Below are 26102 nucleotides of genomic sequence, written 5' to 3' on the forward strand. Positions count from 1 at the left end.
AGTCAACAGTGTGTTTGCAGTGATTTCATGCTCTTATTCACAGCTTTACTGATTAGAAGGCTGCAAAGTCTGTAAGTGTTGGGTTTGGATCACAACAGCCAGGACATTCCCAGTGTCACACGTCCCCCTACAGCAGTGTGTTAACATCACTGGCTCTGTGACAGCATCGAGGGATCCCTGCAAAGGGACCAGCAAGCAAGGCTGGGACAACTTGAGCACAAAACAAAAGCACCCAAAGGCTACCCTGTAAAACTGTGGTGCCCTACAGACCTATTCAGTGCAACACAAAGCTTCAGTTTCAGACTGTTTCGCTTCTGAAATGTCACTGCCTGAGCTCATCCCTGCACAAACGGGGCTCTGGTTAGGTTTCCTCAGCTAACTCGGCTGCAGCAGAGTGAGCATTCAAGTGCCTGCCCCTGGGTGGGTCTCTCGGGGTGCTGCTGCAGCTTGACACTGAATATCCTGTTTGTATCATTTCTCCCCTTCGCCAGCAGCTCAGCCAGAGCCTCTCCAGCATCAGAAACAATTCTGTCCTTGCAGAATTCTGTAACTGAACTCACATGTCAACACATCATTTATCTAAAATGACGGTAAAGAACTGCAACCAATACAGGGAGAGAAATGATTTTTTAAAGAAGTGATTTTACCTACAACCACACACATTAAAAATGGATTAGTCATAACTGCAGGTTTTTCTCAGGGCTCTGCTCCAAATCTTACTCTATTGAATGGCTTCACTCTGCACTTCTGCATCTGAGTGCTTTCAGCTTGTTTTAAAGTTCACTCTTAGCTTCCATTTCCCACAGGGTGTGAAGCTTGTTTGAGGAAGAAGCAGCAATCTCCTTGCAGTTGTTTCATTTTCCAGCTCAGAGCTGTGGAGATGTGTTGCGAGCCCCACGAGTTGGTCTGAGCTGCAAACGAACCCACACAGTGAAGCACAGGGGGCAGATCTGCTCAGCCCCTGGAGTCAGCTGTTCCCTCCTTTCAGTCCCGTTTCCCTTAACGTTCTGTTCCACTCTTTCCACGCTCACGTCATGCTGCTTCCATTCAAGGGAAACAGTATGAAACTTCATTTTTGTATTCAGGAGGCCAGCGGGTACCCAGCTTCTGCTGCAGAAAAACGGTCATGGTTCAGCTCCTGTTCCCTTTGGATGCTGGAATAACAGGGGCAGACTTGCTGGAGGGGGGCACAGCAACACCATAAGATCTGCTCACTTTCTTTCCCTTTCGGCCCCACCATGGTTTGTAGCTGTGACAAAAAATTAATACACGTTAAGGAGCTAATGATGTCAAAAGGCTTGTTAGACACCCATCCTAAAAGCACTGTGTTTGAGCTAAATATTGTAATTATGGCTAATAGCGTACATGAGTCCCAGCTTGAAACCACGGGAAGCTGCCTCTTTGCAAATCGTTGCTGACAGCAGGCAAAGCCTTGGCGGATGCCCCAGCTCAAATCTCCTTTCTTAATGGGCAAAAGCTGTGAAGGCAACAAAAATTCCTACCACAGACAAAGTCTAGAAGTGTGTTGCAGGAGTCTGTCAGCTGGTGCTAGTGAACAGACTCACACACTTCTTGTGCTTGCTAAATTCTGTTTTCAGTGAGGCTGCGCAGCTATCTGAGGAGTCAAAAGCGTCTGTGCATCTACTTTCTTATTTCTCCATTGCAACTGTACCTTAGAGGGGAGTTACGAAGTTTTTCTCTACACAAACACTTTGAACCCCTCTGCTAAAGGCAACGAAACAAATTCATCAAGATCTACACTTAAGAAATGTGATTTTCAATAACTCAGAGGGATTTTCACTATCTGGTTCCTGAGACACTTGTTTAAAATCCACCTATTGCATTAAGCTATAAATAAACTAGAAACAGGAAACTGGAAGAGACTGGGCGGGACAAGGAATACAAGGAAGGAAGGAAAGATAAAATCATTCAGAAAACCTAAATTAATTCTTTGCAATACTATACAAACACTTGGTTCTGCCATACCCCAGATAGTCTTTTTTCAGATAGTAAAGATATCCTTTGCCCCAACAGCTACACTGAACAGCAAGTGCCTTGCTCATCCAAAATATAAAATTAGGGAGACCTCTGTAAACACTGTTTACAAGTGTTCCTCTCCTCAGTGTTTGGTATCTTTAGGGCTACAGGGACAAGACAATTCTCCCCAGCAAGTTACCTTCTCGCCTCCAGTGGGTGATGAGATTTCCTGCAAGACACCAATTGCTCTGCCATCTCTTTGGTTAATCAAATTCAAGTCTAAAAAAAGCTTTTACCCATTATTTATCAACAGCAAGTTTTAGCTCATGCTAAGCTTCCCTTGGTAATATATTCCTATGGTACCTCTAACAAAATACGAGAAAGATACTCTTTTATGTGGAGTAAAACACACATAAAATTGAAGATTTGATGGCAAAATAATGAACTTTAGGTCCCTTTTATAATAATCTCTGAATATTTATGTAACAGTCATGGCTAGGACAGTGCAAGAAAGAGGGAAACAAAATCAGGGTGGCACTGGTGTTTTCCAAGTACATGGGATTTTGGCTGGAATTTCCCAACAGCTATAAACAACAAGGAAACCTCCAAGTTCAATAAGGCAGAGTCACTTCTTAGTTTGGCTGTGAGTGTGTGTTCCAGCAGAACAATAGAGTTGTTTCTCTTTGAGGGGAAACACTGCATTCACTGTTTAAATAGCAAAAGAGCTGGAAACACAGGACTGGCTTTAAAACAAGTTCATGGAGAAAAGCATAAAAGCATTCTCATTAAAAAGACAAATTATTCAACCACACCTACTGTAATATCACTGCAGAAGTCTCATTGCAATTCTCCATCACACACTGGTTTTATTCTACCTGGACACACCATGATCAACCCATAAGGCCAGGTTCAGTGTCACAGCATGACCTCTTACCAAACCCGTGGTTTCTCTTCAAAAAAGTCCTTTTGCTGGAACACGGGTTTCTCATGTCAGACATGTGAAATATCTGTGTGTAATATCTAACTGGTAACTACACAGGCACAAACTCCAAGTTATCTAAAGGTAGACCTTAGGGATATTTGTTTCCCCCCCTTCAGTCTATTTCCTCCCCTTTTCTCCTTGCATCTCCTGGTGCCCCACAGAGAATCACTCACTGTTCCCTTTTGTTGTTCTCAGACAACAAAAAGTTTGTCTTTGCTTCTCCCTGCAACTTTTCTGGAAGTGGCAATGCATAAAAAACATTTGCAAACTGGGACTTCCAGGCTGAATAACTAGAAAAGGATGAGCCCATTCCTTCACTAAGTTGGAATGTGTGATCTTGTCCTTCAAGCAGACTCAAGAGAGCTGCTGTCAGTGAAGTCTGTAAAAAAAGCTTTGAGGGCCAGCACACCACACTGCCAGTTATGTTGAGCTGCTGTGTCCAAGTTGGTAAATTCAAATTTCCACCAAAGCTCTTTCAGGACAGCTGGACTACAGAGCAAGAGTAACTTCATGGCAAAACATCCTCTTCTTTCTTTGTCACTTGGGATTTACAATTAGTTCCTCCATCACTTGTGTAGTTTTCATTAATTAGCTCAGCACAAATTTACAGGAGTGCTTCCTTGAAATAATTCTAAAAGCAATAACGACATCTAATAAATTTCTTACTTTTTCTACAAAGCTTTTTTGCATTAGTAGGGGAAAATTATGCCAACTGACTTCATCAGGCTGTGAGGATTAAACCATCATTTATAATACCCTTTAAAAATGAGAAAGTGTCATTTAAATGTTAGTCACATGAGTAAGCAGTGAGTCAATATTCTGCATATAACTGAATGCATTTGAAGTGCTGGAGTTTTTCTGATGCCTGCCAAGACCAAGCCATAACAATTTCTTTTACAGCTGGAGATCAGCCTGAATAAAAGACCTTTCTAAGATCCAGAAGGTGAAGATCCGAGTCATATGCACATTATCTCCATTCCACTAAATGTCAGAGAAAAAAAAAAAAAATCAGAGAGGGCTGAGCAAGAAGAAGGAGCTGTGATTACTTTTCAGGAAAGTAAACAAGGAAAATGAGATCACTGGTGCCATACTGCAATTTAAAAATTAATCCAAAATCTGCCAGTCCAACAGAGTGATCCATCAGTTTGTCTCTTTCAAAGACCAACACCGAGCTCTGAAAGTTTGTGTTAAGAGATCTAAATACTGCTTGTGTCCCCTACAATTGAGATTTATGAAATTTATTCCTTTATGCTCAATGGGATTTGTAGCTGAGGCATCAGACAGGGGTTTCTGGATTCCTAACCCCAGAGTCATTTCTGTTAACACAAAATAGTTTGCCTGAAAACATGAGCCTCAGAAAACCGAATGTTTATGTGCAGATACCGGCATTGATCTTGACAAATGTTTTATCCATTTCCTCCTTCCTCCTCTTCTCTGGACACAAAAAACACATTGTTACAATGAGGTAATAAACATTGCCATTTATACTGGGAGAGTGCCAGGAGATCCAGACCTGCTGACTTCTGGGCAGAACAAGAGCTCTCCAAGTGTGTATAAGGAATATATACAACTTTCTCTCTGCCTTAGGCACTAGGGGATTTGGGGGTTTTTTAATGATTGTACTCTGCTTCATTGCATATATACAGAATGGCTTGGGTTGGAAGGTACTTCAAAGATCTAGATCCACCCCCTGCCATGGGCAGGGACACTTTCCACTGTCCCAGGTTGCTCCAAGCCCCATCCAGCCCGACCTTGGACACTGCCAGGGATGGGGCAGCCACAGCTTCTCTGGGCACCCTGTGCCAGGGCCTCCCCACCCTCACAGGGCTGAATTTCCCCCTAATATTATATGCTTAAAGAACAGAATTCCGGTAACTCCACGATGCGCTCCCGGGAGCCAAAGCATCCTCCCGGCCGCCGCTCCAGGGCCCTGAGCTGCCGGGGGCTGCCTTGGCCGTAAACCGAGCGCATCCCGCCGGCCAAGGGAGGGACACAGCTGTCCCCGCCGGCCAAGGGAGGGACACAGCTGTCCCCGCCGGCCAAGGGAGGGACACAGCTGTCCCCGCCAGCCCCGCCGCTCGCTCCTGCCCTCAGGCTCCCACCGCCTGTCGTGCTCCGCTGTCACCGGGCCCCGGGCAGGAGCCGGAATTAACGGCGGCACCAGCGGCAGGGGCAGGAGGCCGGGCCCCGCAGCCTGTCCCGGGCTGCCCATCCCCGCCATCCATCCCCTACAGCCCAGCCCCGGCAGGCCGTGAGGCACCGCCAGGCTCCGGCACCCGCCCCTGATCCCCTTCCCATCCCGGTCCCCATCCTAGTCCTAGTCCCTATCCCCATCCCCATCCCTGTCCCCATCCCTGTCCCCGTTCCCGTCCGGGTTTCCACCTCCATCTCTGTCCCCGTCCTCATCCCCATCCCTGTCCCCATCCCCATCCCTATCCCCATCCCTGTCCCCATCCCTGTCCCTATCCCCATCCCTGTCCCCATCCCCATCCCTGTCCCCATCCCTGTCCCCATCCCTGTCCCCGTTCCCGTCCGGGTTTCCACCCCCATCTCTGTCCCCGTCCCCATCCCTATCCCCATCCCCATCCCCATCCCTGTCCCCGTTCCCATTCCCGTTCCCGTTCCCATCCCGGTCCGGGTCCCCGCTCCCCTCACAACGCCGCCCGCCCTCACGCGCCCCCTCGGCCACGCCCCTTTCCCACGCCGGTCCATTCACACCTCCCCCCGGTCACGTGACGCGGGCTCGGCGGGCGCTCCCCGGCCGGGGCTTCGCCGCCGCTTCCGGGCCGCCGGGGGGGGGGCGTGGCCGGGGGCGTGGCCGGGGCGCGTGGCCGGGGGCGTGGGCGGGGCGCGCGCGGGGGGGCGGGGCGCGCGCGGGGGGGCGGGGCGGGGCGGGGCGGGGCGGGGCGGCCGCCGCGGCGGCGGTGGCGGGAGGGGAGCGGCGCTCCCGGCAACATGGCGGCACGCGGGGCGGGCAGCGCCTGAGCCCGGCGCCTCTCGGTCCGTGGGGGTTCCCCCCCGGCCCCGGCCTCCTCTTCTTCCTCTTTCTCCTTCCCTCTCTTCCTCCTCCTTCTTCTCCTCCTGCCCCGCTCCCCGGCGCGGCCATGGAGAGCGAGGAGGAGCAGCACATGACCACGCTGCTCTGCATGGGCTTCTCGGACGCGGCCGCCATCCGCAAGGCCCTGCGCCTGGCCAAGAACGACATCAACGAGGCCGTGGCGCTGCTCACCAACGAGCGGCCCGGCCTCCACTACGGCGGCTACGAGCCCATGGAGAGCGGGCAGGGCCCGCCGGGCGGCCACGGCTCCCCCGCCGGCGGGCAGGGCCCCCGCGGCGGCGACGGGGACGGCGGAGGCGGCGGGGGCGGCTTCGACCCGCCGCCCGCCTACCACGAAGTGGTGGAGACCGAGGTGAGCTGCGGGAGGACGGTCCCGGGGCGGCGGGAGCCAGCCGCTGCCGGGGCCCCGCGGGCGGGGGTCGGCCCGGGCACGGGGCCGGCGGGAGGTGCCCGGGGACCCGCCGTCCCTCCCCGGGCCCGGGGCTCCTCGTCCCCCCGCATTCCCTGCCCGCCGCCCGCCCGGCGCGCTCCCGAGCCCGTTCCCTGCCATCGCTGCAAGGTGAAGCGCGCCCAGGGTTTTCCTTGGCATTCCAGGAATGTGTGGCTACCGTAGGGCTCTGCTTTTCGCTCCCCCTCTTGTGCCTTCTTGCATAATCCCGGTGACTAAGGGCTGTCTATTTTTTTTTTTTTTAACTGTTTGCACAATGTGAAGGAAAGCGCGGTGTGGGTATGACTTTACGTACGGTTTTATTTGGATAAGCTGAGCGTAAGTTCTGAAATAGGAACGCGGTGAGGTCAAATGTTTTTCAGAACAGAGCTTGAGCTCATAACTTGGAGCTGTGATCTAAAATAAAACTGAAGTAGATCGAAGTGCTGGAGAATGTCACCCTTTCTCAGGTCCTCTCCCTCCTCCTTGTTTGCTTTTCTCTCTCTTCCATCCTCTTCCAGAATTCTGAACCCTTCAGCCAGCGCATGCACTCACGGTGCTCTCCTCGCTGTCTGGAACAGTCCTGTAATGCTTTCCTATAGAGCCTTCTCCTCTTCCTGGTCTCTTTCCCAAAACTTCACAGAGTGCTCACAGGACAAGAGCTGGTTGTTAGTAGTGCCCGGACTGCGGGACTCGTGGGGCTGAGAGCAGCAGAAAGCCCCTCTGTGTGATACCAAAGAGCCACCTTGCTCAGCCTCCGTCTGGCGAAATGGTCAAGAGCAAGATGCTTAAGCTCGTGGATAAAAGCAGGGAACCTCGTGTACCCTGCCAGGCTCTAGTGAAGAGTATCCTGAGGGTTTTCTGTGCCAGAAAAGTGCTCCCTTTCCTGTGCATGCATGTGTACGTGTCTATAAATACATTCATGAAGAATCCATGGGCGTATCTGGTGCGTAACTACACTTGCACGGATCATCCGTATCCGTAGCCTCGGCGTATTGACGTCCAGCCCTGAGGAATAAAGATAGGTGATCCTGCTCACTGAATTAACTGGGTTACATCCTGAGCTCCTCTAAGCTGCTGATGTGTGCTTGTGGAGTAAGGTGATCCGTGGGATGGCACGTGTGCCGCACAGAAGCGGAGCTGCTCTCTAACTTCCTTGACTGAAGTGCCAGGGAACTGGTTTCCAACCTTCCCTTGTGAAGGATTGAGAGTGAATGAGAGTTCTTGTTGGCATTTGGGTTGGATGTAGTTGTAGCTGGGATAGTCTGGCTTGTCAGTGTGACATTTCAAGAGAAGCTGTCAGTGTAAACTTCAGAGAAGCACTTTCTCCCCTGCTCTCGTTCCCATTACAAATGGCACTTTGACAGCTCTCAGAGGATTCTCCCGCCCCCCCATGATTTCATCCTGTATTTCTGATCAGATTTATTTACCGTTTATAATAGTTTCCTTTGCCACTCGTGTTGTTGTTTGCTCTGGCTTGTGTTCTTTCTAACCCACTGGAGGGAAGTCAAAACATTTCAGTGTAGGTAAATCACTGCACAGAGCAGGCATTTCAGAAGGATTGAGGTGTCTTTCTGCATGAAATTTTATATAAATACATGCTTCAGTTTAGTAATTGGATTTTTTTGCATATGAGCATCTGTCAACTTCTACATGTGTATGCAATAGAGTATTTTTGTAATCAAAGAGTTACATCTATAGAAGTCATGAGATTGGAATTGTTGCCTGTGCATAATTGTCTAACACTGCAGTACAATTTAACACCTTTTGACATACATTTTATGAAAGGAGGAAAGTGATATATGATCAGTTCTTGGGTTTTTTTTTTTTATTTGTCAGCTGTAATCTAGCATTGCATTTAATAAGCTACAGCTATTCTTTAAGTGGTTAATCAGTAATTAATCAGGTTAATCAGTAGTTTTCCATTCAGCAGAAGTTTATGGCATATGAAGCTGTACAGAAAGCCATTGCAGAAGCAGCTATATTATTCATTGTAGTCATACACATTATGGTGAAACATATTGTACCCCATGCTGTCTTGTGGTAATTCAGATGTTATTTCTGGTTTTCTTCCTCTCAGTATCATCTCTCTTTCTAACAGCTCTTCGAGTGTGTATTCTTCCTTCTCTTCATAATACCAGTTTTATTCAGTGGGGAGGAAGTGAAATGTTAGATTTTGGGATTTTTATATATCAGCAACAGGAGATAAAGAGGAGATAAATCACAGGAGAAGAATTCTTAGAAATTTTCCCCTGAGTAAAATGTTCCAGTCTAACGCTTCATGAACAAAAGTTAGGATTAGATGTTATAATTTAAAAATAACAAGAATGCTTCAGTCATTCTTCATGGCACGCATAACAGGTCTGTACTTTGAATTTACATGCTTTTTTTGGCTGAGTACACTTTAGCATGAGTATAAGAATAGGTCTATGAATGATTAAACACTTTACATTTTCCTTAATCAGTAATGAATCCATTATGTTTGCATATGCTTATTTGGTCTCTATTACATAATGTTAGAATCTGTTCAGCCTTCATGTGGATCAAAGAAAGGCTTGTCTAGTGGTTTTCTTTGAGAGGAGCACTGCAACCAGATACATATCATACTGGTTAAAACATGTCTTGTTTAGATAAGATTTTAAAAATCAGTGTGAATCCTCTTTCAGAAGTCCTGACTGCTGGTCTTCAGGGATGTCTGAAAGTGTTAAAGAAGCCTGAATTTGGAGTAACTGCCTCAGAAGCCAGATAGCTGCTGTGAGCTGGCCCAACATATGCCCTGTGCTTTCTGTATGAGGCTTGAGGTGAAGATGTGCATAAATTTCAATGAGGTTAAAACTTCAGTTTCAGGAGGCCGGTGTTTCCCAGTTGCTTCAGTTTTAGGTTAATAGCTGTGCTGTGCCTTTGGCATTGATGCTGGTAGCAGGATCACACCTAACTCATCGAAAGGAAAAGGCCAGACAAAGCTGGAAGTGCAAAGGGAGCTTCAGTTCATTTGTGCAGTCTTCTGAAACCGCAGGGAGTTCAGCTTGAGGTTTACAGCTGGTTGGAAGTTTTGCCCTTTGTAGCACCAAACCGCGCTGACAGACTGAGGTCACCCGCTTTTCCAAGAGGTGGCTTCGTGCGTTTGGCATAACTTCTATGTTTATGTCTGTTGACAGAAGTAAATCTTGCCATTTGGCAAGAACGTGGGGGTTTCTGTGTTTATTCCTTAGGCAACATGCAGATTGTCACGGTGTGATTCTGTGCTGAGGGGAGGCGGGTGAAGGATGCTGTGCTCATCTCTTCATCTGACTGACAGATAAGCTGCTTTATGAACTGCTGCTAAATCCTTATAATTTAAGACAAGACTATAAATGAGTGCGATGACAACGTCTGTCAGTGTGTCCAGGAATTGCCACAAGTGCCACAATTCCTGGCTTTAATGAGTTTGAGAGGAATGGGGATTGTGAGCAGAGAACTTGAAACTGTGGGGAGGGGCAGGTAAAAATACTAAAGGTATAGCAATGGTTTGTATAACCTTCACTAAAACAATCTTAATTTGCTTTTAAAAGAGCTTCTGAGAGCCATTACTGTGACCTTTTGGCTAAATTGTGATGAACAGATTATATTACCCCCTGGCTATTCCTGTCCCCTTCAGCATGTGCTCTTTTGATTTATGTCTTTTTAGTTGAACTGGCTCAAAAGCTCACGCATGCCACATTTTACTAGGTAAGGTTTATAATAAAACTTGTCCAAGATGGCTTTTGAGGTGCTGTTTGACTGCGAGAGGAGGGATTTTTGTGGGAAAACAAAACAGCTCAGCGACTGTAGTGAGTGTCAGTGCCAGGAACATTCTCACTAGTCATGCTGCAGAACTGTGGTGTTCAAACCCTACCTCTGCTCATTATTAAAGCTCAGGACTGAAAGCAGTTCTGCCACAGATGTGCTGCGTCACGGTGGGTGTGGAACTTAACCTCTGGTTTAGCTTTTAATGTGTAAAATGAGGCTAAAGGGGTGTGCTTTATTAGGAGAACCATGGACGTTAAGCCCGTGAAGTTCTTTGATCTTTGAATGGAAGGAGCTGTATTTGTTTAAAGACAAAGAAGGTATTTAGCCTTCAAGCAAATGAGATGGATTTCACAGTATAATTCTGCACATTTAAAGTCAGTCTCCTCTCTTGTAAGTAGTCTTGAGCTTTGCAAAAGTGAGTATTTCTTGCGTTCTCATGTGGAGGCTTTACAGTGTGGCTTGTCAACGAATCGGCCTTGTAAAACAATTAAGCAATCAAATAAAGCTCTGTGGTGGATTCTGGCATCGAGTCCTTGGCTGGATGCCACCAGAGTGTCAAGTGGAATTAGTATTTTAGCACTCCTGGTTTTCAGCATCACTGTTTTCTAAAATGAGTGGCCCTGGTGTGGAACCTCTTTCTATATTCTGACTCCATTAACGCTTTCTTGAAAGCATTAGAAAGAAAACACTCTGGGTTTCATTCTTGGTATAACACAGACTAATAGAGATGCTACATAAAGTTAGAGAAGTAGGGGTGATACTGAGAGGTGCAGCTGGTTCATTTTAAATGTCAGCTTTGTTTTGAATAACTCACCAAGTCATTATCATGTAATGTGATGGTTAGAGTAATTGCTGGATTGAGAGGAGCACTCTGTAATTACTGGTTCATTGGTGAAGGTGATGCCTGCAGGGTCAGTGAAGGTGGGAGACAGCTCTGTACAGCCAAATCCTCAGCTGGGCAGGAAGTGTCTCTGGTATAATGTCCTCTGGAAGCATTTTTTGGTCATCTTCCCAGTTTACAGTGCTATTCTGTGGCAGCTGTTTAATAAGGAAGTGAAATACTGAGGAAGAACGAGAATAAAAACAAATTAGCCAGTGTTAGAAGTTAATTCCAGCAAATCATTTGGATTGCTTTTGGATTAAGGAACAGTAGCTCTTTGTGTGAGGAGGGCAAAGAGGAAGTGCCTGTTTCTTTTGTAAGCCTTTATTTTGAAAAAAACACGTATTTGTGCTGCTGTAGGAATAGCCTTTGGTATATATGTTTCAGGGGCCAAATTAAAAATTCATTTTAAAAGCCAATGTTCCCTGGGTTTCTTGCCACTTGATCTTCCTCACACTACTTTACAACAGTTCTGGCTTTTCTGACGCCCAGCAGAATGATCTCGAGAGGCATTTAAAGATTTTTTTCATATTAGTCACAATTTCGTAATTACACGCTGTCAGAATCAGCTGCTTTGTCAGTTCTGGTTTCTGTTTCACTACACATCAGTAGAACAGAAGTATAGATGACTGTTTAGCAGCATTATTGAATTAATTTTCCTTTCCAGAGCCTGACCTTTGGTCGCTAAAACGTTGCAGTAAATACTTTATGTTGTGGTTCTGCAGCACTTCTCTATTAATTCCTGGTGTTTTGGCAAAGGGAGATACAAGTATTGACTTAAAATTAAATACTGAAATGTTAAGCGTTTGTGATTCATTGTTTCATTGTTTTAAAGCACGATGTTTATCCGATATCACACCAAGTTATTCCGAGTTATTTGGGAACAAGCATGAGGTTTTGTGTGCTTATGAAAACTCAGGGTTTGGGAGGAATAATGGTGTTGACTCTGAGTCCGGCTGTTTGTAGCTACACCGATGGAGTAAGTTGTTAAATATATCCACAGACAATAGTGAAAACACATGGAATATGAGTGTTTTCCTTGGTTCCTTATGAATGGCATTCCTAAAAGTGCTTTCCATGACCTCTCCCTCACCTACAACTTATCAAATACTTATCACGAACAACTTACTCAAAATACGTTGCCAAAAGTGGTTGTAGTGAATCTCTGCCTCAGATTTCACTGAATACCGTGCTAATAGCAGCGTAAAAGGGCAAAGAGGCTCCTTGTATTTTTGAAGTTAAATGGAGGTTTTAATTCGAGTGCTGTGTTTACAGAGCCTCGGTTGTTTTGTTTTGCTGTGATTCTCAGGACTGTGTTTGTCTTCGAACGAGGAGGCAAGTACATCAGAGAGTATTGCCTGGTAACATCACGCCATCCCCCTGGAAATCAGGGAGATAATACAACCCATGTTTTCAGGAGCTCTGAGTTAATTCTCAGCTTTGCTGGATTTATTTTTATTTTTCAAATTCATGTCATGTTCTTATTCCCAGTCTTACACGGCTCCTGGTTGTGAGACACGGGGGGGACAGAGGGAAGGTGAAGCCATAGGGGGTTTTGTGGTTATAATGTGTCATAATCCTTTACAGCTACTAAGGGTTTAGTCTAAATGCACATCCTTGATGGTGACCTTGCGCTACTCTCAATTAGGGTCAGCGTCTTAAAACCTTCTGTGAGAAAGTTCACTAAATAAATTGGGTTTTTCTTTGGGCATCCCTATGATGGGATGAGAGTCCAGATCAACTTCACTTAGGCAGAGTCTGTAAAGGAGGATTTCTTTTCCTTTAGTAGTAGACTGGTATCATTCTTTTCTATTAGCATGACAAAATACTAGCATTTTTTCTCGTGACAAGACTGCGTTTGTTCGTGTAAAGTAGTCCATAGTAGAAATTTTAAGAGCATCATTTCTATGAAAAAAAGAACAAAACAAAACATCTGTGTATCTCACCCACAAGCTTATGTTCTCTTAGCAGAACATAAACAACAAAAACCATTCCTATCTGTTGCTGCACTTTAAAATTTTTGCATCCCAATATATTTCTCCGGATGAAAATTCAAGGGTGAGACGTTATATCTCTTTAGGACTTAAAACAGTTTAAAACTGGGACAATACTTTGCAAGTAAATGTCTGTTTATCAGTAAAACATTCTGGAAATCACAGTGGGTTTTCTTATTGCCTGGTAAGAAACATAATGTGGAAATTCCATACATGACACCATTTTTTTTGTGTCTTACTGACATATTCACAAGAGGATACCAAGCTTGCTCTTAGAAGTCTGGGTCCAGTGGGTTCAATCTGAGTGCAGAAACAGGCAGCTAGGAAATGCTCTGAAATTTTGTTCCCACATCTGCCACTTAACAAGAGTTGAAAGTTCTTTAACCATCTGCAATACCAGTTTATAAAACTCGAATAGGTTACAGCTATGAAAGCGTGACAATTTTTAAAAACGTTCATTACATCGTTCTTAGTGTTTATGTGTTAAGTGCAAGGTGGTGGCTTTGAGTTATTTGAAGGGCTTTGAATTGTTACACTCGTGTTTCAGTTCTAGGTAACAGAATATCCCCCTTTTAGGAGTTAATTAAAAGAAGAAAAGGTTTGACATCCAAGCATGAAAGTAAAAGCTGCTTTAATCAATAGTCTGGCAGGTAGAGGGACTGTCAGGTCGTGACTTGAGGATTCGTGGCTTCTCCCACAAATTGATGGGCACAATACATCAGAGCAGAGAAATGCTCTGTTTTTATGGGTTTATTTGATGTATTTCTCTCACCTTGCCTTCACCTGAGCGCTGCAGTGCTCTGCAAACATTTGTGAGTGGTACATCAGTGCTGTGGCCCAGGGGAGCATCCCTGCTGACACCTAGCAGCTGGAAAAGCTGTAGCATTGGAAAATTGATTTCTTTATGTTGGCTATGTCTGTGATAAAAACTGAAAGGTGGACCTAAAATTGTTGTCTGCAAGTTCTGGCTTTATGCATTTTTTTTTCCTCACTGTTTTTCAGAGAAGTTAAACTTCATCCTGTTTGTAGGTACATAGTAACAAGGTTTCAGTTCTTTTGGCTTTTTTTAACAATGCAATGAGACTTCAAAAGTCTGCTTTCTTGGCTATAAAGTGATGGTTATTTTTTGTGAAAATCGCTTTAATTAGAGAGGCACAAGGTGGAGGTAACTGCTTGGTCTGCTGGTGTCTTAGAAAGTGTGATCCTGTTGCTTGTTGAAAGAAACATGACTTTGGGGTTTTGTTTCCTGAGTTACACTGGATGCAAGAGCACATAATGTGTCTTAGCTGTGGGGATAATAGATTCTGTTGGTAGCCTCCTATCAAAATCAAATTAACAAATTTATATTATAATTTGACTGTAATTTCATTATTAAGGGTGCCAATTAGAATCAAAACAAGTCTTAAATTCCTTGTTATTTTATGTAAAGTGACTGGTATGGGAACTGTCAGAGGCTTTAGTTAAACAGTGTTTGATGAGTTAATTAGCTGAATACTGCATGAATACATTTTGAAGCTTTAAACTGTGACCTTTTGGCAATTACAGTTAATTCACATTTCAGTTTTTGTGCTAATCTTTGTTCTGTGTTACTCTTCAATAGAAGGTTTTATGCTACAGATTTAAGCAATGCTTTATTGATCAGATGTCGAAGAGTTTTTTGTTTATTCAGCCTTGCAAGCAAATCTGGGAGGTGCCAGGTCCCCAGGGAGGGAATCTTGAGCTTGTGCCTGTTCCTGTGAGGGTTTTTCTCCTGGGAGCCTGTGTGTGTGTTTAGCCATAACTGCATTTTCACACCTTGAAAATAAGCCAGAGGAGCCAAGACTGTTAGAATGAGGGGATCTTCAGGGCTTTTGTGCAGTAAGAGATATATCAGAAGGCATGGAAAACTATATTAAAGGTTTGTCAGCAAAAGTTTGTTGGTCTCAGTATTTCAACTGTAGAAAGAGTCACAGATTTATGATGTGCACCATGACTTCCACTGCAGAAAAGACTGATTGTAACAGCCCTTTAGACAGTTTATTTTTGGATGACCCGTTGGTTACCAGGAATAGGGCTGGGTTGGTTTTTTTGTTGTTGTTTTTTGTTTGTGTTTTGTTTTCGGTTTTGGGTTGTTTTTTTGGGGGGGGTGGGTTTTGTTGGGTTTTTTTTTGTGGGTTTTTTTTTTTTTTTTTGGTGTTTTGTTGGGGGTTTTTTTTGTTTCTGTTTTTGTTTTCTTTTCTTTTTTTTTTTTCTTTTTTCTTTTTTTTTTGCTATTTTGTGGAAGAACATCCCTCCAAATCCTTATCATGTTGGGGGCCAGTCCAGTGCTAAGCCAGAATCGCAGAGCCCTGATACTGATCATCATCAACTGGCAGACACCATTCTGAAGTCACCTATTTGAGGGAAGGAAAGTAGCTTTTAATATACATTAATTTATAAACAATCAAACAAACCCCATGTAATTTCCCAAAGCCAAGATTCAGAAAACCCATTTTTTGGGAGGCTGACGTGCCTTTTATCCTATTTACTTTTGCATGTGCCATAATTTTTCTTCAAAATTTTTTATTCCCTCCATGGACCTTTGTCAGTAGAGTTTGCAGTGACAGTCCCTGAGCTCCTCGGTGACAGAGCATTAATTGTGGATGTGTGTTCAGGGCTGAAAATCTCTCAGCAGAGAAGTGAGTTCTCCAGGCTGTGTTGGAGTGTGAGATCTGTGTGCAGATCTCCAGCCAACAAAAGATGATGCAAGAACTGAGCTGACGTTTCACCTTGCTACAGCAGCTGCTGGTAATAAATAAATCCCTCACTTTAAAGAGCAATGCCCAAATTGATTTCAAAACTGGGTGGGGGACAGTCTGGCCTTTTTCATGTGCAGAAAGACACTAATTATGAAAGAGCAGCAGTAAGTCTTTAAAGAGACTGTTTCTTGTAGTAGATTTGTTTTTAAGAAATGCAACTCAGTCTGCATTAATAAAATGTGAACGTAGCTGTAATCTCCCAGAAATGAAGAGTGTTAAATTTATTAATGGTTTGGAGGGGAATTTGGGTTTTAAACTGCCTGGGTGTATGTTTGAGACTGTCACAGGTTTCACAGTAGCTGTGAAGCTATGTGGATGTGTTCTAAAATTAATAAATGAACTTGATACTTTCTCTACATGGTTTTGCTAGCAGAGCACTTTCAAGCAAGAAGCCTCATTGCCTCTAATTCCTGGAAAGTGCCAAAAACGTGCTCCTTCAATGCAAATAGTTCCCATTGTTATTAGGGCAATATTCCAAATACCACAGTCACTTTTTGTATAAAACATCTTTCCACTGCACTGTTGGTAGACTCGATGTGTCAATAGTCCAGATGTGTTCTGAGCATAATTTATGATAATGTGGGAGCTGAATGTACAGTGAAGAACAGGCATTATTTCACTTTCCATATGAATTTCTGTGTCATGGACCCTGGCAATCACTTGTGTGGAAACAGGTAATTAATGAGCAGCACTGCTTGGATGCAAATGGGAAAGCAGAACAACAAGTGGAGTTTTTCAGCTACAGCTGAAGGGCTGCATTGCTATTCTGTACCTTTTAAGGTACCAGTTGCTGTCCCTGCGTTTATTTAATGTGCATTTTCCTCCAGGGAATGACACAACTGTTGCTCTGTTTCTGTAACATTTGTTGAAATGTTGCTTTCCTTGGCTACAATTGGAGGCTGAGCTGTCGTCCTTGAAGGCCCAGCAGTTGGGTGTTTGTGTTATACTCAGTCTGCCTTTATTATATTAAAAGTTCACTCCCGCTCTGTTACTGTGAGCACTTTCTTTGTAACTGCACACTTGTTTTCTTAGGAAATGGGTTTGTTTTCTGCATGGGTGTTCTTTACAGAAGCTGTAGAATTAACAGTTTAATTCCTAGAAAATACTTCTGTGTAATATCAGTGTCTTTTCATGTAGACTTTCAAACATCCCTTTTCCCAAACCTGAAGTATTTAAACAGGGCATGATTTGCTAGATGGGAATTATATTCAGCTTCCATGCACAGTGACCACAGTTTTCAGCACTCATATTCAGGTTTCTTAAAGTACAACTTCCTATAAAGACAAACTGAGGAGTAAGTGTTTAGCAGGGGGTTGGAGAAAGGTGACACTTTATTTCCCAAACACCAATATGTGGTTTTTTTCTAAGCAGTGTTCTGTTCCCATAAATTGTCCTGCTGCTCTTCAGAACATTAGTAAGTCCAGCCCACGTGCTGTCCATGAACTTTAAAGGTTAAGCTCTGTACAATTGCTGTTCCCTTGGCTTAATAGTTTTGAACCATTATGAAAGTGAATGACACATTTACTTTTTTTAAAGGGATCTAATCCTACAAACAGCAAATGCAGTGAGAGAGCTGGCAGCACGTTTGCGTGCATACATTGATTTTGTTCTTGGTATACCATCTCCTCCAGAGTTCAATCCTTTCTTTTGCTTTATTACTTTCTACTTGTTCCATTCACTTTCATGGCACTGTCTGGTTTTTTAACTTTTGAGTGTTTTTCCTGCTTGTCCTTCCTCCCTCCATGTCCCTGGCTTTTTTCCCTCCTTCAGTGGGATCTTGTTACCATCACTGCTCTTGTTTTCCACTGCCCCCAGCAGTGGCTCGTGCTGGCTGCCAGACCTGACCCAGACATTCTGTCCTTTCTCCTGCTGCCTTTGCCTGAGCCAGGGAAAGGTAGTCCACGTGAACCCTATGACACACTAGGTACCTGGCATCTATGGGAGGTTGAAAAATAAACAGAGGCAAATAAATGAATAACTTGTCTATTCTTTCTTTGGCGCTGCTGAGGCAGTTACCTCGTATGGCACTTGGAGAGTGGGGGGTAATTCTGTGTCCTGTACACAGAAATAGCAGCTCTTTAGTGCCACTAGCAAGGAAACCTGCAAAGCTTAGCTGCAGTCACCTGCTTGGCTGTTCCCTCTTACCTTCCACAATAGTTGCCAGTAACTCCTTATGATTTCAGGAGAAGGATAATTGCATTACCTTGTTGGATGACTGTATTTGATGTAGATTTTTCTTTCGATTATTAGTTAGTAAAAGAAAATCTTGATGTACTGAAACAATAATCTGTATTTCTAATGGGCTGGGATGAAATGGGCTTCTCTTAGAGTAAACTATTCCCATATTCTACAGGAGTTGTTGAACAGAGGATTAATGTGCAGATCTATGGAGATCAGAACTTGTACTCTACAGTCTCCCAGGGACTGGAAGTACTTATCACCTGGCTCTGGGATCTGATATGCTATGAAACAAGATTTGCTGCTTAAACAGGCAATTAGTTAGCAATTAGTTATGTAAACATAGTAGTTATCAACTACACAAAATACATCCAGGTATGTAATCCCTTCAATTCAAATTGAAATATTAAATTCTTACCTTGAAAAACACAAGCAGCCTCAGGGTTGGGAATTTGACATGCTTGTTACAAGCACGGCTGCCTTTTCTAAACCCTTTAATGTGTCTAGGAAACTGGTTCCCTTGAACTTTTTTTTCTTTTTTTTTTTTTTTTTTTTCACCCACAGAAAAATGATGAAAATGGGAATTGCTCTGGTGAAGGGATTGAGTTTCCAACAACCAACTTGTATGAACTGGAGAGCAGAGTTTTGACAGATCACTGGTCCATACCCTACAAGCGGGAGGAGTCATTAGGCAAGTGCCTAATTGCATCCACCTACCTGGCAAGACTGGGTAAGTTCCCTCTCACAATTACACAGATTGTCTCTTCAGAGGGTGTCACAGAGAATGTTGGCCAGTTGGGTCTTTCACTTTCATCTTGCTGCTGTTTATTTGCACCCTGCACAACAATCACGTCTCTGGGAAAGGGGTTAACAGTGAACTGTTCTACCCAGTGCTGTAAAAACAACCTTGAGCTCTTTTCTTTTCTCTCTGAAGTAATTTGTTTACTTAATCTTTTTTCAAAAAAGTGGTGCACATGTTTCTTTATGTTCTAATAATTGTGGGAATTACATCTTTTCGGAGCTAAATTACTGACTCTTTTTTCCTTGTGCTGGTTATTTTCCATTCATAAAAGCAAGCTGTCATCTCAGTCTCTGCTGTACCATGCTTGTATAAGTGGTTGTTTTTCCCTGGTGAAATGCTTATATTGCATTAGATGTGGATTTGACTCTTCTTATTCAGTACTTTGGCTGGGGTTAGGAGTGTTATGGAGGCACCACACCCAAGAACTGGTGTATAACTGAGAGTACAAGAGAGGTTTTCAGTCTAAAGGAATGTTGCAATCTCTTGGAAGAATAGAAGTTGTTAAGTGGTTCTGGTTTGCTTCTCTGTTTCCAATCTGTGTTAAAAGGCTGTGCTTTAATTTGGTTTTCGAGGGAGGCTGTTGAAGCATCATTAGTGACTGAATTGTGAACTCTGAAGTTTACAAGTTGCTTATGGTGCTAATAATGCTTGAAGAAGCTGTAAAATGTATTGGGAAATTAATTCTTAGGTCTGAAAGGCAGGTTCTCTCAAGTCATGCTTTTTATAGCTTAAAAAGCATGCTAGTCATGAAGGAACAGTAGCAGTTTATTGCTGCTGGTTTGGGTTGGTGTTCCCTCAAATTTGCAACAAGGTCCCTGAGGTCATCTTAAAAGGCATTTTTTTAAATACCCTTAAAAAGCACTCTTTTTTCTGTAAAGGTCTTTCTGATTCTGATGAGAATTGCAAGAGGTTTATGGACAGATGCATGCCTGAAGCATTTAAAAAGGTGAGTAGGTACAGGAGGCCAGTTCAATGTTTCTTTGTGTTGTTTGTGGTGGAAGTAATGTTTTGTAGTCCAGACTTCAGGCAACTACTGAATGGGTTCTCAGATTAAAATCACACTCAAATTATTTTCCTAGATTAAAATCATAGAAATTTAAATGTAAATCGTAAAAGGTCCTGATTCTGTAACTCTGACCAATTTTAGCACTTAGCTTTTTCTTTTTTTTTTTTTTTCCCCCCTCTTAAATGAAGAGCCTTGTAGTAATTACCAGAGCCTAAAGAGAGGTTTAAAGACTCCTGAAATATGGCTACTAGTGGCAAGTTCCTGGTCAGATTTCCATTAACTGTTCTTTCTGTTATTTCTTCAGAGGGTTGCTAAATTCTTTTCACAATCCATTTAGAATTTTGTCTTTCTCTTCAGTTCTCAATGCCCTGTGTTACTCTGGGCTGTTGGAAATTTTTATAGAGTTCCCCAAACTAATTGACTTCCCACTGTTCCATCCACTTTATTTCCTCCCCAGTTATTGGACTATATGTATAAAAACACATACATACCTTTTAAAAAGTCACTCTGTCAGTAGTATTAAAGTACTGATAATATAATTCCATTTAAGGAATACAGAAATTTAAGGGAAAAAAATTATTTTCCATTTAGTTATCAGGGTCCTAATCTTACATACAATAGTTTTGTATCACTTGGTATTTTTTGCAAATGAGATAAACAATGTATATTATCCCTCCAAAAGGATAATCTGTGGAAATCTAAGTTCAGGACGTGCTGAATTACAATTTGCTGAAATATTTACAAGAAACCCCATTAATTGTACAAAAAGTGATTGTATTTAAACTATTAAGATTTTTTTATCTGCTTCTATTCAGACACAGCAGAAATTAAATTAAATTTGCAGATGGCAGCCAAGTGTCCTTTATAAACAACCATGAAACCAGATTTAAAGAACATGTTTCAGTAGGTGGAAGCAGCATTGAATACCTCTCTCTCTTGGTACATGTGCTTTGTTTTCCAATAGAAGCTGCTCAAAAAGTGTGAATTGGTAAATGGTTACCTCAGCTGAATCAGTGCAGCTTTATGGCTGCCTGTTTCAAGATTTAATAGTTGTGTGTTCAATCTGCAAACTGATTAGTTTCATATTACTTGGTCTTTGCAAAGGTTACGGTCTCTACTAGTGCATGCAAATGGAAAACACTGTGATAGATTTTATTTTCTGTCATAAGCTGTGATTTAAGGTGTTCTTCCACAGAATTACAAATTGAATTAACTCTTTAAGCCTTTAGTGCAGAAAGAGAATCTGAAAAACACACCAGACAGTGATGAGTGCATTCTAAGGAAACATTTATTCTGAAAACAATCTCTGGAGTTGATGAATTTGTCCTTGTTTGTGATGGTGCTCAAACTTTCAAAAACTTAGGTTGTTTGTTTTTTTGCTTTGTTAGCTGTTGACATCCAGTGCTGTTCACAAGTGGGGAACTGAGATCCATGAAGGAATCTACAACATGCTCATGCTGCTGGTGGACCTGGTTGCAGAAAGAGTAAAACAGGATCCTATCCCTGTGGGCCTGCTGGGTGTGCTTACAATGGTATTTGACTCTCTGATGCAGTTTCTAATATCTGGGTATTTGGTATTTTGTATTTATGCAACTTATGCTTTTTCCAACTGTTTAAGTTGCAGCTCCTTGTCTTAAAATCTGCAGCCATAGCTTGCTGCAGATATTTTACATCCAGTAGGCAGTTCAAAGGAGTGGGTGCTGTTCAAAACTTCTGTAAAATAGCAGTTTAAAAAAAAATCACATTTTTGTCACTTAGCTATTTATTTTTTTAAATTGATACTTTGTGTTCAGATCTCTGTTTTATTAACCTCTGCCTCACATGATTATTGGATATTGTCTGTACAGAATAAAGGCTTCAAATGCTTTATATAGTGAGAACTGAGAGGCAGGAGCTGGGGGCTTGTATTCAGCTTTATTTTTTACTAGACTTTTTGACTGTCAGCCAGGAGAATGCTCAGCTGAAATGGTCAAATATTATCAAGAGAAGTTTTGAACCTGGCATAAGGCACCTGTTCATTACCATGGGCTTTTCTTTCAAGGCATTTAACCCCGACAATGAATATCATTTCAAGAATCGAATGAAGGTGTGCCAGAGAAACTGGGCAGAAGTCTTTGGGGAGGGGAACATGCATGCTGTCTCACCCATATCCACTTTTCAGAAGGTAAGCATGGCCATGCCCTGAAAACTTAATTTTAGGGTGGATGTCTTTGTTTCAAGCTAAGATTATTTGTTTAGTAGGTATTTGTAACACAGAGTTTAAGTATGTCACCAAGAATTATTGCAAATAGCTGTGAAGTGTGTGTTGGTCTGTAGACATTAATTTGTGCTCTCAAATTGTTCCAATTCTCTGTTAGAGGCTACATTTAGAAATGGGTGTACTTTCATGTCTAAAGTAGCACCACAATCTGTGTGTTGCTTTAGACATGAAGCCCACAGTGGGTGGATCTGTGTATCTAAGGACTGACATCTGTTTGGTTGTTGAGTGTGAAATGACCAGGATAACTTCAAGTGTTCAGTTTTAGTAGAGAATTCAGGCTTTTTTGACAGCCAAAGATAAAATATCTTCAACTCAAACTCACTGGCAAGGAGGCAGTTTTTGAGATTTGCATTATCTTGTCACCAGTTTTCCAGATGAGTGCGTCCAAAACAGCATCAATGGAGTTGATTTCTCCTTCAGCAAACACGTTTGTGGCCGTAGAAAGAAAATTCTAAATCTGCTGCTTTAGGAAAGTAATGTTCCACAACTGCTACAGTGCTATAAATACAGTTGCTTGTGAGTCAGCAGCCACAATGTGATCTGTTGCCACAGCACATGGGCAGTGATGTCAGGCTGAGTCCAAAACAGGATGATGCTCATGAGAACCGAGCAGAGCTCCAGCTACACTTTGCACAGGAGCTGTTACAAACATTGTTTTGTTTGTGTAATAGTGCATCCATTTGTGGGTTCATGGGCTGAAGATGTCTGTCCAAATGTCTGTTTCAGAAGACAAATGTTTAACAATGATGTTGCAGCTGCTGATTTGTTCCTTTTCTTATTGTTCAAGGAACCTCATGGGTGGCTGGTGGATCTGGTAAACAGGGTAGGTAAATATAAACCAGAATTGTTGTTTGTCACTTGAATTCATTGGTCTTCAGAGAGAATTTCTTCTCCTCCCCACTTCACCTTGCCCTGACTTGTTTGCTCACTCCTCACTTTTCTGACAACCACAAAAAAATAGTTTGAGATTTTAATCCTGCCTTGTAAAATAAAACTTGTTGAGTTGCTGCCTTTTCCCTTGAGCACCTTTACCCTGATGTGGTATCTATGAGTAGAGGAATTTGAGAGCTCAGCTGAGGCTGCAATCAAAGGTCCCCCCAAGAAAAAGTGCCAGTCCAGTCAGCTGTTGCTGTATGTGCTGTACCTTTCTTCCCTATGTCCATTTTTAGACAGTTTCTAGCATTTGATGCTTAAACCCTGATACCCTGGATAATTGCATTGCATTCCCCAGTGTGCCCCTGAATTCCCATGAAAATATAAAGCTGTTTTTGGATGGGATGTTCCATTGTAAAGGACACTTGTTGGCATGTCAGGAACTGTCAGTGGAGTATTTTCTATAATCTCTTATTTAAAGATAAAGTACTGTAGTTCACTGTGTAATACTGATTATTTTATTTCAGTTTGCCGAGTTGGGTGGATTTTCAGCAATTCAGTCCAAACTCAATTCTGAAGATATTGAACTTGGGGTAAGTCCACCTTCTGTCATGAGGCTTCTCCCTTTCCATTTTACCCTCCATGAACCAGCAAGTGTCCCTTTTGGCAGTGCTTTTACCTTTTCTTTGGTACCAGAGCAACACTCCCACAGAGCCCTGGAGAAATGCTGTCAAGCTGGAGGTCAAACGAGGTTGTACATAAGAATTCTGACTGAAGAGCAATTAAGATTTCACAGAAAAGAGGAGAAATTAGTGTACCTTTCTGCTATCACTCAGCCTTCTGGTTAGACATCAATCAAAGTAGTTTCATTGTATGTTCACCAGTATGTCCCTGGATTTCTGTTTACTGCACCCATAGCTGCATTTAGCTGCAAGTGAATTGACTTCTGTCATTTATTACAGAGATCACTCTTTAAGGAAAAAAAATCTTTAGGAAGACAGACAGTGTCTAATCCTAAACAACTTTTCAAGAGCAGTGTCTTAAAACTGACTGGTTCAACAGAGCTAAACTATTTTTGGTGTGAAGTCTAACTTGGTTAGTTTTAGCTTGCTAACCTATATTCAGGAGACTTCCAATTCTTTCAAGCTTTGGAGAATGAGGAGGCTAAAGGGAAACTGTGTCATCTGGAACCTTGTCCCCCAGTACAAAATCAGTCTGCCTTCAGTGACGTGCCACTTGGAGGGAATTCAACTTCTTTTCTTGGGTTATCAATATTTTCTGCTTTATATAGAGATAGGTTCATATGTGAGCTTGACACAAGAATGAGGAAAACCATAATTTACATGCCAGATCTGTAATAGAAACTTTGACTTGACTTTGTTTAATGATTAATAACTGCTTGCTTAGGAAGGAAATCTGGGTCAGCGTCACTTAATTTGGGCTTTGGGTTGCACTGCTGCACACTCAGTTCCACCATTCTTGATCCAGCATGGAAAGAAATTGATTTTGATATTATTTATTGGCAAACAAATGCTTTTATACATTTAATTTCTTGACAATAGATACCACTTTAAAATCATGCATTGAAGAGATCTTGACATGTATATGACACATTTACAAAAGCTTTCTCCCACGTATTGCTTTGGGAAAGAAATTTGCCATATGGCTTTAACCTTAAATTTTGCATTCACACTTCTGACTGCTGCAGAGAGCAAGCAAAATGTGATATGTTCCTTTTCCGTCTGTTTATTTCTGTGACTGAAACAGGATCCGTCAGAGAACACTGAACAGAGTGATGAGAGGACCAGGATTAGTGAAAACTGGGAAGGCATTTTTTTATTTCAGACAAAAATATGTAACACACACTGTATGCCATGTATCATATATAGCACATACTCTACTGTGTGCCATAGAGTAAATCTTTCTTACACCATGTGTTGTTGTAAAAGACTTGCACGCCAAAAGCAATCATAGCCAATGACTGGGAATATATGATATAAATAATACTTGTTCATCTTCATTTGCCTTTTAAGCTATGGATTGCTAACTATGAAGGAATTTCTTAAATATGCACCTAAATACTTGCTGTCTTTCTTTCAGGCAATCTCTGCATTAGTTCAGCCATTTGGAGTTTGTGCAGAATATCTTAACTCTTCTGTAGTACAGGTAAAATGTCTTTGTTATGACTTGTGAGAGGACTGAAAATTAATTTCCAATTGTGTTGGCGTGAAACTGGTGACTAATTTGAAAAGCCTTCAAAGCTCACGTTGCAGAAAGTACAAGAGCCATTTTGAGCATCCTGAATGATGAATAAAGGGCTCAGACAATGTTCAGATTCATTTTCCAAGCAATCATCTGCAGTCATGTATCTACATCTGCAGCAGTGAGAAGCTTTACCACTGCCATTAGTAAGTTTCAGTGGTAGAAACCATGTGGGGAAAAAGAATCCAGCCTGAAGGATAAATTTTGGTTTTAGTTTAACTTTCTGGCTGAGATCAATCACATGGATATGAGAGTTTACACTGCAAAAATTGAGGTACAGGTAAAAAAGTTCACCAGGATCTCTTTTTATGTGCAAACGTATCCAGGCTTCACTCCTGCCCTCACCACCAAAAACTGTTGATTTAAGTGACTGAAAAACTTTATTTGAAGAGGAGGATGTCGTTTAAAAGCCCCTGAGAGTAAGAGAGGCACATGCACCTAATAACTAATGTGTTTTTGGAGGGCAATCAGTCTGTCTCTTTTTGCAAACCTGCATTACAGTGATCTGAAATGGATTCTTAGTCTAATTGCTTTTTTTTTTTTCCTGGGCATAGCTACCAGGATCATTTTATCTTTGTTGTAGGTGTTGCTTTATCTCTAAGGTAATGGTGAGCTTTCAGCTGAGCATTTCCTTTTGCTGTAGTCACATCTTTGGAGTAATTCAATTGATTTCAGGAAACATTAAAATGATTGTCATGCCTTTTCTCATATTCTTTAGCCCATGCTGGATCCAGTCATTCATAAAATGATTAAATATGTACAGAATGTAGAAGAGAAGGACTTGAAAGACAAGGTAATGTTTAACATATTAAATATTTAGGAGGAACTTCCTGTGTGTCTTGGAAATGCTGTCAATGT

The 26102-nt window shown here is 42.5% G+C and overlaps 1 protein-coding gene across 2 annotated transcripts in view; it reads left to right on the forward strand.

The window, feature by feature from the left end:
* Positions 1–5890: 5890 nt before the first annotated feature.
* USP24 (ubiquitin specific peptidase 24) overlaps positions 5891–26102 on the forward strand; it is a 61888-nt gene continuing 41676 nt past the window's right edge. For both annotated transcript variants that reach the window (XM_066325428.1, XM_066325429.1), the window contains exons 1-9: positions 5891–6369; positions 18606–18771; positions 19722–19789; positions 21238–21381; positions 21891–22013; positions 22897–22932; positions 23510–23575; positions 25083–25148; positions 25963–26037. In XM_066325428.1, the coding sequence (XP_066181525.1) occupies positions 6064–6369; positions 18606–18771; positions 19722–19789; positions 21238–21381; positions 21891–22013; positions 22897–22932; positions 23510–23575; positions 25083–25148; positions 25963–26037 (1050 nt within the window). In that variant the 5' untranslated portion in view covers positions 5891–6063. The remainder of the gene's footprint in view (positions 6370–18605; positions 18772–19721; positions 19790–21237; positions 21382–21890; positions 22014–22896; positions 22933–23509; positions 23576–25082; positions 25149–25962; positions 26038–26102) is intronic.

This window comes from Sylvia atricapilla, chromosome 9 (assembly GCF_009819655.1).
Source record: "Sylvia atricapilla isolate bSylAtr1 chromosome 9, bSylAtr1.pri, whole genome shotgun sequence".
NCBI lineage: Eukaryota > Metazoa > Chordata > Aves > Passeriformes > Sylviidae > Sylvia > Sylvia atricapilla.